Source organism: Malaclemys terrapin, chromosome 11 (assembly GCF_027887155.1).
Source record: "Malaclemys terrapin pileata isolate rMalTer1 chromosome 11, rMalTer1.hap1, whole genome shotgun sequence".
Lineage (NCBI taxonomy): Eukaryota > Metazoa > Chordata > Testudines > Emydidae > Malaclemys > Malaclemys terrapin.
Window position 1 is genome coordinate 67,663,331 of NC_071515.1, and position 12,764 is coordinate 67,676,094.

At 40.2% G+C, this 12,764-nt stretch overlaps 1 protein-coding gene across 3 annotated transcripts in view; it reads left to right on the top strand.

Moving 5' to 3' along the window:
• The window catches only part of HEG1 (heart development protein with EGF like domains 1), an 84,732-nt gene that overhangs the window by 32,027 nt on the left and 39,941 nt on the right, over positions 1–12,764 (top strand). For all 3 annotated transcript variants that reach the window (XM_054044013.1, XM_054044015.1, XM_054044014.1), the window contains exons 4-10: positions 1,751–2,083; positions 2,789–3,130; positions 4,957–5,298; positions 6,214–6,555; positions 7,125–7,466; positions 9,567–9,908; positions 12,189–12,530. In XM_054044013.1, the coding sequence (XP_053899988.1) occupies positions 1,751–2,083; positions 2,789–3,130; positions 4,957–5,298; positions 6,214–6,555; positions 7,125–7,466; positions 9,567–9,908; positions 12,189–12,530 (2,385 nt within the window). The remainder of the gene's footprint in view (positions 1–1,750; positions 2,084–2,788; positions 3,131–4,956; positions 5,299–6,213; positions 6,556–7,124; positions 7,467–9,566; positions 9,909–12,188; positions 12,531–12,764) is intronic.

Consider the following 12,764-nt stretch of genomic DNA (forward strand, 5'->3'; position numbering starts at 1 on the left):
CCAAATGTCATTTTTTGAAAATATAGGAATAATAGTACTAAGCACTTAGCAATTTTTATTGAAAAGTTAGAGAGGGTTCAAGAATTATTTGATAGCTGTAAAATATGCCTTGCAGTAAGAGATTTGCAGTAAGAGATTTAAAGAACTCAGTTTACTTAGCAAAGAGAAGGTTAAGAGGTGACTTGAGCATAATTAGGTATCTAATAGTAGACTCCTCTTTTATTTAGCAGACAAAGGCATAACAAGACCTAGTCACTGGAAATCGAAGCCAGACAAATTCAAACTGGAAATAAGTTGCAAGTTTTTACCAGTCAGGGTAATTGAGCATTAGAACAGTTTTCTGAGGGACATGAGGGATTCTCCATGGGAGCTGCTGGAAGCCGCGCGGGCCAAGGGATGTACTGGCCGCCGCTTCCAGCAGCTCCCATTGGCCTGGAGCAGTGAACCACAGCCACTGGGAGCCACAATTGGCCGAACCTGCGGACACGGCAGGTAAACAAACCGGCCCGGCCCGCCAGAGGCTTTCCCTGAACAAGTGGCGGAACAAGTTTGGGAACCACTGCCCTAAGGGTCTGTCTTGGGTCCAATACAAGTCAATATTTTCATTAACGACATAGATGATGGAGTGGAGAGTGTGCTTATAAAATTTGCAGATGACACCAAGCGGGGAGGGGTTGCTAGCACTTTGGAGGACAGGATTAGAATTCAGAATTATCTTGATAAACTGGAGAATTGGTCTGTAATTGACAAGATGAAATTCAATAAAGACAAGTGCGAAGTACTGCCCTGAGGAATGAAAACTCAAATGCACAAATACAAAATGGGGAATAATCGGCTAGGCAGCAGTACTGCAGAAAAGGGTCTGGGGGTTAGAGTGGATCACAAATTGAATATGAGTCAGCAGTGTGATGCTGCAGCAAAAAAGACAAATGTCATTCTGGGATGAATTAACAGGAGTGTCGTATGTAAGACATGGGAGGTAAATGTTCCATTCTACTCAGCACTGATGAGGCCTCAGCTGAGAGCACTGTGTCCAGTTTTGGACACCACACTTTAAGAAAGATGTGAACAAGTTGGAGAGAATTCAGTGGAGAGTAACAAAAATGGTAAGAGGGGTAGAAAACATGACCTCAGAGGAAAGGTTGAAAGAATTGGGCATATTTAGCCTAGAAAAGAGAAAATGGGGGGTGGGGGGATCTGATAAGTCTTCAAATAGCAAAAAGTTGTTATAAAGAGGATGGTGTTCAATTGTTCTCCATGTTCACTGAGGGTAGGATAAGAAATAATTGGCTTAGTTTGCAGCAAGGGACATTTAAGTTAGATATTAGGAAAAACTTTCTAACTATAAGGCTGCTTAAGCACAGGAACAGGTTCCCTGAGGAGGTTGTAGAATCCCCATCATTGGATGTTTTTAAGAACAGGTTAGACAAACACCAACCAGGGATGGTCTAGGTATAGTTAATACTACCTCAGCACAGGGGGAAGTACTAGATCACCTTTTTGAGGTCCATTCCAGCCCTACATTTCTATGACTATGAATAGACATCTGTCAATACTTGCAGGGTTTCCTCAATATAAAGGTTTCAGTCAATGATTTCTTTCCATGGTATCATTTATTTTCTCCAAACTGAAATATTTTCATTTTCCCCGCTACACACAAACTGTGAATCTGAATATTATTGGAAGAAAAATTGTCCAAGTGTTTTGACTTATGAGAATGGAATTTTATTATTTCTTTACCCTATTTCAGCCATTGAAAGTAGCCATCAGCCAACTAACGGCTCAGAGAAAAATATTGCCAGTTCTCACATTGCCAGTACGTACATTTCAACTACATCCACCAGAGCTGGAGCAGGGACGTTACAAGATCTCATAAACAGCAGCAGATCTTCTAATGCAACAGGAAACTCTACTTCTGGTACTGAAATGTCCAGCTCTTCGTATTTAACCCAGTCGTCATCTATATCTTCTATAGCACTGACCAGTGGAATTCATATCTCATTGGCTGCCACAGATTTCACAGAGCCTTCAACCGACCCTTTGCTTACACAGTCTCATTCTGCTTCAGAAACTGTTTCCAAAGGTGAGAATTATTAGTCCACTAGCTTGTGAGAATTATTAGTCCACAAGGGCTGGGATCCCAGAGCCCAGGTTCCAGATTGAGCCTAAACTGCCTGGTAGTTCGAGCCCCCAAGCCCAAGTCAGCTGACACGGGCCAGCCGCAGGTGTTTAATTGCAGTATAACCATACCCTAAAAGTTCCAGGAGCTTTGGCCATGTCTGCTTGTAAAGTATAGTAAATCAAAGAATGCTCCAGGACTTCTATAGCAGTGTCCACACTGGATGTTAGCGTGCAGCAAGCTAGTGCACTGTAGTGTCCCACTTTGTCTTGCTGCACAGTAACACCTCGTGTAGACAGGCCCTTAGTTATTCAGTGTTCTAAGTCTGCTGAATTTAATTCCAAATATTTCATTGTTTTACAATTTTGTAAGTGCTAGCAGCATGGAATGCAAAGTAATATCACTGAATGATGAAGTTAAGCTTGCTGCTTGTTATTGCCAGTTTTCTTAGTTGCACTTTTCATGGTTTGTGCTAATTTTTTGCAAGTATTAATTCCATGTGTCTTCACTCTAAAGGGTTCAAATCTCTCTGAGCTAGCAATTTCTCCAGAATGAAAAGTACCCGTATTTAACATTCGTACATGCATTATTTGCATCTGGGTGATATGAGAAGAAAACGTATCTGTTTGGATTTATGCATATGGAATTATAATCTTTATCATCTTTTAGCCATTGGAAGTAGCCACCAGCCAATTAACATCTCAGCTACAGAAAAAAGGACTTCTGATTTGCATACCACCAGTACATACATTTCAACATCATTCACGAGAGGTGGAGAGAGGACGTTAAGATCTCTAATGAACAACAGCACATTACCTGATGTAGCAGACAGCTCCACTTCTGACTTAGAAAATACCAAGTCTTCAGATTTACCCCAGCCCTCGTCTCCTGTAGCACAGGCTGGAGGAAGTAATATCTCATCAAGTGACTTGACTGAGCCTTCCACAGAGTCTTTGTTTACACATTCTTCCAAGATCCCAAGTTATTCGTCTTCCCCAAATGATCTTGCAGGTGGGTTTAGTGATTCCCAACTGTTGAATGCACCATTTACAAACGTAAAACAATAAAAAGAACCTTCCACCCACCCCAAAACTGAGTCAACCCTTTTTTTAAAGAATCAGTTGCTCTTTAACTCAGACTCTTACCTATCTAGCATCCTTATATGCCCCCCTATCACCATAGTATCTGAGCAGCACATAGTCTTTAATGTATTTCTCCTGACAACACCCCTGTGAGGTAAGGAAAGGCTGTTATCCCCATTTTGCAGATGGGGAGCTGAGGCACAGAGAAATTGACTGGTCCAAAGTCACCATGCAACCATTTTTTCTCTGCTAGATTTTGCCACTGTTGCCCATGTCCACCAGTTTCATATCCTGCAGGTACTCTCATTATGATGTATGGGATTACATGCATTGTAAGATATGACAGTGTAAAACTGGAGATTCAGGCACGTAGTGATTCTGTACCGAGTAGCAGGATTGACAAAGGCATGCAACTCTGGATTGCTTACCTTGAAACTGTACCTGTGGGTGGTACTTTTAAATATTTCTATAGGTGTTGAATTTCAATTCCCAACTTCACTGAATTTCATTACCAACACATTTTTTGGCTTTTTGAGCCTACTTTTTACAAAAGAGCGAAAGTTTCTAAAGATTCCTGGATATAAAGGCTCAGATTCTCTCCTGTGCTGAGGTCAGTGCAGGAGAATGGGAACTAGCATGAAGCAATTTACGCCTCCCTGATTCATAAGAATATAAGAACGGCCGTACCGGGTCAGACCAAAGGTCTATCTAGCCCAGTATCCTGTCTACCGACAGTGGCCAATGCTAGGTGCCCCAGAGGGAGTGAATCTAACAGGCAATGATCAAGTGATCTCTCTTCTGCCATCCATCTCCACCCTCTGACAAACAGAGGCTAGGGACACCATTCCTTACCCATCCTGGCTAATAGCCATTAATGGACTTAACCACCATGAATTTATCCAGTTCTCTTTTAAACGCTGTTATAGTCCTAACATGGTGCATTGGCCCTGGCACATAAGCATAAATTAGAGCATTTTAGGGACTGCTCTAACTTACATTACCTGACTATCACCTTACTGGACAATAAACCCATCAAGAATTATGCCCAGTCGTACCCCCTGGCCATTCCCAACATGACTCCAATACTCCACCTTCCAGGATGTGTGTGAGGGGCAGTTGGCGTAGAAGCCAGCTATGCCACTTGAGGACACCCCTATGCCTGGGGAATTTTCTGCTGGCCATTAAGGGGCAGGTTCCATCACTCTCTGTTACCTTTCTGCTTTAGATCAGCCACAGGAATCAATCTAAGTGACAGATTTCACTGAATAATTTTCTTTTAAGAAATTATCATTTTCTAAAGACTGAAAAGTTTCCAGATTTATTTTCACATGCCATTTCTATATATCAATGAATGTGTTGTTAAACTAACAGTGTAAGAAAGTGGACCACATTTTATTAGTGTACAAAAGTGCCAGCTACTTAACTAGCTTGGTTCATAATTTATAATAATTCTAATGCATTATTCCTACTGTTAGGTACTTAGTGTGTCAGCATCTTTGTAGAGACCTGCTTATAAAAATTGCAATCAGTAGAAAAGATTTGGTTTTTTTTTTCATACACCCTGATTAATACCCCACTGATTTTATTCTTGTCCTAATCTTTATAAACCATATTCATTGCATAGCTTAATTTAAGTTAGAGTTAAACTTTGGATTTATTTGGTTCTGTATTTCAGGCAAAATGATTATAGAACTTGCAAATCAATTTTCATTTAGTCACATTGAATTTAATTTCTGTCTTTTAATCCCATTTTAGCTATAGTAAGTAGCAACCAACCAATTAGCATCTCAGCTACAGAAAAAAGAACTTCTGATTTACATACCACCACTACATATATTTCAACAACATTGATCAAAGTTGATGAGAGGACATTAAGATCCCTAACGAACGGCAATGTATCACCTGATGCAGCAGAAAGCTCCACTTCTAATTTAGAAAATACAAAGGCTTCTGATTTAACCCAGGCCTCAACCTCTGTAACGCAGGGGGGAGGAAGTAATATCTCCTCAACTGACTTCACTGACCCTTCAACGGAGGCTTTGCTTACACATTCTTCCAAGAGCTCAAGTTATTCGTCTTCGCCAAATGATCTTGCAGGTGAGTTTTGTGATTTCCCAGTTGGTTAGTTCACCATTGTCTTTTCAACGCCAAATGTGGGTTTTTGTGTGTGTGTGTGTGTGTGGGGGGGGGGGGGTTGGTTTTTTTGGCAGGGTGGTGGGAGGGAGAGGTTGGAATTGCCAGAGACCTAAAAAGTCTGTTTTTCATAGAGCTCTCTGTGCAACCTTTCTCCTCTGGAACAACTACAGGAATTTATACCACTGGTAATATTCATTTTCTAAGGACTGAATAATTTCCCGATGTTTTCCCAAGCAGTGTCTATATGTATCAGTAAATAAGTGCTATTAAACTAACAGTGTACGAAAGTGGATCACATCTTAATGGGAGAGTGCCTATCACCTGGCTAGTTTGGGCCATGCTTTATTTATAATCATTTCAATCCATCATTCCAAGTCCAATGAAATTCATTCTGGTCCGTACCTTTCACCCTTGGAGAGTCCTTCTTATGAAAGTTTCAATCAATAGAAAATATATTGTTTTTTAAATACCTGTGATTTATACACAGCTTGTTGTTCTTGATCTAGATTTTATAAGGGGGGAGGGATAGCTCAGTTGTTTGGACATTGGCCTGCTAAACCCAGGGTTGTGAGCTCAGTCTCTGAGGAGGCCACCTAGGGATCTGGGGCAAAAATCAGTACTTGGTCCTGCTAGTGAAGGCAGGAGGCTGGACTTGATGACCTTTCAGGGTCCCTTCCAGTTCTATGAGATAGGTATATCTCCATATATTAATATATATAAGCCAAATTCATCCCATATTTAGCTCCCTTTAAATTGATGGAATGACATGTGGGACATAATTGGTTCTGTATTTCAGGGCAAAATCATTGTAGACCTCAAAAATCCAGTCAGATATGGGAATATCAAATGTAATTTCCATTTTTAATCCCATTTTAGCTATTGGAAGTAGTCACCAACCGGTTAACATCTCCACTACAGAAACAAGGAATTCTGATGTGCATACTTCCAGTACCTATATTTCAATGACATTCACCGGAGCTTCAGAGAGGAGCTTAACGTCTCTAACAAACAGCAGCACATTGCCCGATGCAGCAGAAAGCTCCACTTCTAACTTAGGAAATATCAACTCTTCAGATTTACCCCAGCCCTCGTCTGCTGTAGCACAGGCTGGAGGAAATAATATCTCATCTAGTGACTTCACTGAGCCTTCCACGGAGCCTTTGCTTACGCATTCTTCCAAGATCCCAAGTTATTCGTCTTCCCCAAATGATCTTGCAGGTGGGTGTTGTGATTCCCCAGTTGGTTAGTGCACCATTCAAAAAAAAATGATAAAAAGAGCCTCCCACACACCAAATATTGAGTCAAACACTTTTTTAAAGGAATTGGTTGTTTTTTTATCTCAGAATTATACCAATGAAAATTACTTATGACCCTCTGTTACCATTGTATCTGAGTGTATGAAAGTCGAACACATCTTCTTAACGGGAGAGTGCCTACCACCTGGCTAGTTTGTACCATGCTTTATTTATAATCATTTCAATTCATCATTCCAAGTCCAATGATATTCATTCTGGTCCGTACCTTTCACCCTTGGAGAGTCCTTCTTATGAAAGATTCAATCAATAGAAAATATTTTTTTTTAAATACCTGTGATTTATACACAGCTTGTTGTTCTTGATCTAGTTTTTATCGCCAAATTCATCCCATATTTAGCTCCCTTTTAATTGATGGAATGACATGTGGGACATAATTGGTTCTGTATTTCAGGGCAAAATCATTGTAGACCTCAAAAATCCAGTCAGATAAGGGAATATCAAATGTAATTTCCATTTTTAATCCCATTTTAGCTATTGGAAGTAGTCACCAACCGGTTAACATCTCCACTACAGAAACAAGGACTTCTGATGTGCATACTTCCAGTACCTATATTTCAGTGACATTCACCGGAGCTTCAGAGAGGAGCTTAACGTCTCTAACAAACAGCAGCACATTGCCCGATGCAGCAGAAAGCTCCACTTCTAACTTAGGAAATATCAACTCTTCAGATTTACCCCAGTCCTCGTCTACTGTAGCACAGGCTGGAGGAAATAATATCTCATCTAGTGACTTCACTGAGCCTTCCACGGAGCCTTTGCTTACGCATTCTTCCAAGATCCCAAGTTATTCGTCTTCCCCAAATGATCTTGCAGGTGAGTTTTGTGATGCCCAACTGGTTAGTGCACCATTTACAAACGTAAAACAATAATCAGAACCTCCCCTCCCCCCCCCCCCCGCCAAAACGAGTCAACCTTTTTTTTTTTAATAGAATCAGTTGCTCTTTAACTCAGACTCATACCTATCAAAGGTCCTTATATTTCCCCCCGTTACCATAGTATCTGAGTGCCTAACAATCTTTAACGTGTATATCCTCACAACACCCCTGCAAGGTAGGGATTATTATCTCCATTGTACAGATGGGGAACTGAGGAACAGAGATGCTAAGTGACTTACCCATAGATCATACTGGAAGTCTGTGGTAGAGGAGGAAACTGAAACCAGGTCTGTCAAGTCCCAACCTAGCACTGTAGTCTCCAGACCACACTACCCATCTACACTGCTCTGATCATTTTAATCACTTTCGTTAAAAAAAAGTAGCAATTCATTTATTTCTCTACAATCTCACTATTTTTTCTCTGCCAGATCCTGCCACCATTGCTCATGTCCAGCAGTACCATGCCTTGCAAGTACTCCCTTTACGCTGAATGAGACTACTTGCAGAGGAGGGTATTACTCAGTGTGAGTAAGAGGGGAAATCAGGCCCTTAGGGGTTCTTTACCCACTAGCTGGATTAGCAAGGCATACAATCTTGCTAATTTATACTTACACTGTACCTGTGGGCTGTACCTATAAATATTTCTAGAGTTGTTGAGTTCCAGTTCAAAAGTCATTGACTGAAACCTTCAATAACTTCACTGCATTTCATTACAAACTTTGCTTTAGTATCGTCTTTGATGGCTTTAAGCGCATTTTTTACATACAGACGCCAACGTTTCTTAAGATTCCTGAATATAAAGGCTCGGATTCCTGTGCTGAGTTCTGTGTGGTACTGGAGGCGGGCAATTGCCAGGGAGCAAGTTATACCTCCCTGATTTTCATGGTGCCTTTGTACTGGGCCTGGCCTATTGGCATAAGTTAGAGCACCTTTGAGTTCCTCTAATTTACACCAGCTGGCTATCTCCCTGTGGGACCATAAGCCTATCTAGAATTGGTGTAATGATGTAATGCCCTGTCCTGCCCCCTTGCCATTCCTAGTGTGCCTCCAAAACTCTACCTTCCAGATTGTGTGGGAGGGGCAGTTGACATAGAAGCCAGCTCTGGCAGCTGAGAGCTCCCCTATGGCCATGTAGGGTCAACTTCCAACGCTCTGTCTGCCTGATCTGGGCAAAATTACAAAAAAGTCAAAACATTTCATTTTGATATTTTTTAAATGAATTGTTTACATTTTTTGGTTTGAAATGACTTTTCATTTAGAAATCTCCTTCAATTTTATTTTTTTAATGCAAACATATTTTAAAAGTACTTGATATCAAAATAAAACACTTTTGTTCAACTGAAATTAATATTTTTTTTTACTTTTCAATTTGCCAAAAATTTCAAATCGTTTTGTTGTTTGGTCAACCCAAAACTTTGGGTTTGGTTTTTATCGGGTTTTTTTTTATTGCCAGAGAGCTAAAAAGTCTCTTTTTCACAGATCTCTAATCTCTACAACCTTTTTCCACTGGAACAAAAGCCATGGGTTTCACTCAGTAATTTTCTTTTAAGTAATTATCGTTTTCTAAAGATTGGATAATTTCTGGATTTATTTTCCCATGCAGTGTGTATATGTATCAATAAGTGTTGTTAAACTAAAAATGTAGGAAAATGGATCACATCTTCTTAATGGGAGAGTATCTACCACCTGGCTAGTGTGGGTCATGGTTTATTTATAATAATTCTAATGCATCATTCCAAGTCTAATGAAATTCATTGTAGTCTGTACCTTTCATCCTTGGAGAATCCTTCTTATGAAGGTTTGACTCAATAGAAAATATATTGTTTTTTAAATACCCAGTGATTTATACACAGCTTGTTTTTCTTAATCTAGTTTTTATAATCCACATTTATCCCATGTTTAGCTCCATTTAAATTGATGAAATGATATGTGGGACATAACTGGTCCTTTATTTCAGGGCAAAATTATTATAGAACTCACAAATGCAATCAGATTTGGGCATATCAAATTTAATTTCCATCTTTTCATCCCACTTTAGCTATTGGAAGTAGCCACCAACCAATTAGCATCTCAGCTACAGAAACAAGGACTTCTGATTTGCATACTTCCAGTACCTATATTTCAATGACATCCATTAGAGGTGAAAAGAGGACATCAAGGTCTCTAACCTACAGCAGCACCTTGCCTGATGTGACAGACAGCTCCACTTCTTACTTAGAAAATACCAAGTCTTCAGATTTCCCCCAGCCCTCGTCTCCTGTAGGACAGGCTGGAAGAAGTAATATCTCATCAAGTGACTTCACTGAGCTTTCCACAGAGTCTTTGTTTACACATTCTTCCAAGATCCCAAGTTATTCGTCTTCCCCAAATGATCTTGCAGGTGGGTTTTGTGATTCCCAACTGGTTATTGCACAGTACTAAAAAAAATGATAAAAAGAGCCCTTCACTCCCAGAAAACTCAGTTGACCCATTTTTTAAGGAATAAGATGCTCTTTAGTAACTCAAACCCAGGAAAGGCCATAGAGTCAGAGTTTAAGGCCACAGGAACTACTGTATCATTAAGTCTGACCTGTATATCACAGGCCACCAACAGCAGTAAGCATCCGCCGACTTAACCTGATGACAGAAATGAGACCACAGTATTACAGGATACTAGACTATTATGTGCCACAGGCAGAGGATAGGAGGAACTGAGGTGCACAGGTCCTTATATTGCCTCTATTACCTTAGTATGTGAGCACCTAACAATCTTGAATGTATTTTTCATCACAAGAGCCCTGTGAGCTGGGACTTGACCTCAGGCTTCCCAAGTCCCAAGCTAGCACTCTACCAGCTGGACCAGCCTTCCCTTCTAGCATGGATCTTAATATTTTAATTGCTTTTTAAAAAAGCCATTTTTTCTCTACCATGACACTATTTTTTCTCTGCCAGATTTTGCCCCCATAGCTCACATCCATAGGTCCATGCCCTGCAAGTAGTCCCATTACGCTGAATGGGACTGCTTGCAGAGGAAAGTTTTACTCAGTGTGAATAAGGGGGAAGATTTGGGCCCTTAGTGACTTGTGACCAGCCAGCGGGATTGGAGAAGACATGCAATCTTGATAGTTTACATTTAAACTGCACTTGGATTAAATATTTCTGTAGGTGTTGAATTTCAATCAAATTCAGTGCTCCAACTTTGCTTTAGTAACACCCTTTATGGCTTTTTGAGCCCACTTTTTACAGAGATGTTAACATGTCTAAAGATTCCTGATTATAAAGGCTAAAATTCCCGTCCCAAGATCTGCGCAGCATAGGAGGAGGGGAAATTTCCATGGAGCAAAGTTACATCTCCCTCATTCTCCTGTGCAAGTGCACTGGCCCAGGCCCATCAGCATAACTTAGAGCAGTTTTGGGGCTGCCCTAGTGTACACCATTTGGCTATCTCCTTATGGAATCGTAACTCTACTGAGAATTGATGTAGTGAGGGTATGCCCTGCCCCCTGGCTAGCCCCAGAATGCATCCAGTACTCCGCCTTCCAGGTTGCTTGTGAGAGGCAGTTGGTGCAGAAGCCAGCCAAGACCTTCCCTTCAGCAAGGGAATTTTCTGCTGGCCATTTAGGTCAAGTTCCATCATGCTCTACCACTTTTCTCCTCTGCATCAGCCACTGGAATCTAAGCCACAAGTTTCACTCAATGGTTTTCTTTTAAGTTATCATTTTCTAAAGAATGAACAATTTCCTGATTTGTTTTTACATCCATCTATCTATCTATCTATCTATCTATCTATCTATCTATCTATCTATCTATCTATCTATCTATCTATCTATCTATCTATCTATCTATCTATCAGTTTCTAAGTGTTATTAAGGTAACAACATGGGAAAGTGGACCACATCTTCTTGGTGTAGGAGACTGCCCAGTACCTGACTAGTTTGGGTCACACTTTGATTATAATGATTTGTACACATTATTCAAGCTCTAATTATACTCCTATTGTCTATACCCTTCATCCTCCGAGAGTTCTGTTTATAAAAGTTTCAATCAATAGAAAAGATTTTGTTATTTTAAATACACAATGATCTATACACAACTATTTTTCTTGGTCTATTCTTTATAAACCAAATTCATCCCATGTGTATCTCCATTTTAGTTAATGGAGTTACACACTGGATTTATTTGGTCCTGTGTTTCAAGCAAAATTATTATAGAATTCACAAATCCATTCTGAGGTAATGTAATTTCCACCTTTGGATATCATAGCTGCCATTGGACATAGTTGTCAGTAGCTTAGCAGCTCAAATACAGGAAAAAGAACGTCCAGTCCTTGTACTAACATTATTTCTATAGTTTTCAATTTTTTGTAAGTGCCAGTAGCATGCAATGTGAAGCAGTGTAACTGGACAGTGAAGTTAAGCATGCAGCTTGTTAGTCTCACAGTTATTTTTTTGGTGGCACTATTCATGGCTCTAGTATTCTTTTTTGCAAGTAATAATTTCAGGGGTTACTGACTATGAAGTGCACATGTCTTTCCAAAGCAGCATTTTCTCCAGTCCGAAACTTAACCCTGTTTTAATATTCAGACATGCACTGTATTCATCTGTGTTTTGTTCGAAGAAAACTCATTCGTGTGTTTGGATTTATTCATATGAAATTATAATTTTTCTTTATCATATTTTAGCCATGGAAAGTAGCCCCCAACCAACTAGCATCTCAGCTACAGAGAAAAGGACTTCTGATTTGCATACCACCAGTAGTTACATTTCAACAACATTCACCAGAGGTGGAGAGAAGACGTTCAGATCCCTAACAAACAGCGGCACATCACCTGATGCAACAGAAAGCTCTACTTCTAACTTAGAAAATACCCAGTCTTCAGATTTACCCCAGCCCTCATCTCCTGTAGTAGAGAGTGGAGGAAGTAATATCTCATCAAGTGACTTCACTGAGCCTTCGACGGAGCCTTTGCTTACACATTCTCCCAAGATCCCAACTCCTTCGTCTTCATCAAATGATCTCGCTGGTGAGTTTTGCAATTCCCAGCTGGTTATCGCACAGTTAAAAAAACTATAAGAAAGAACCTCCCACCCCCAAAAACAAAGTCAACCCTTTTCATTAAAGAATCAGTTGCTCTTTAACTCAGACTCATACCTATGAAAGGTCCTTATATGGCCTCTAATATTATCGTGTCTGAGCGCCTAACAATCTGTAATGTATTTATCCTCCCAACACCCTGGTGAGGTAGGTGAGTGCTATT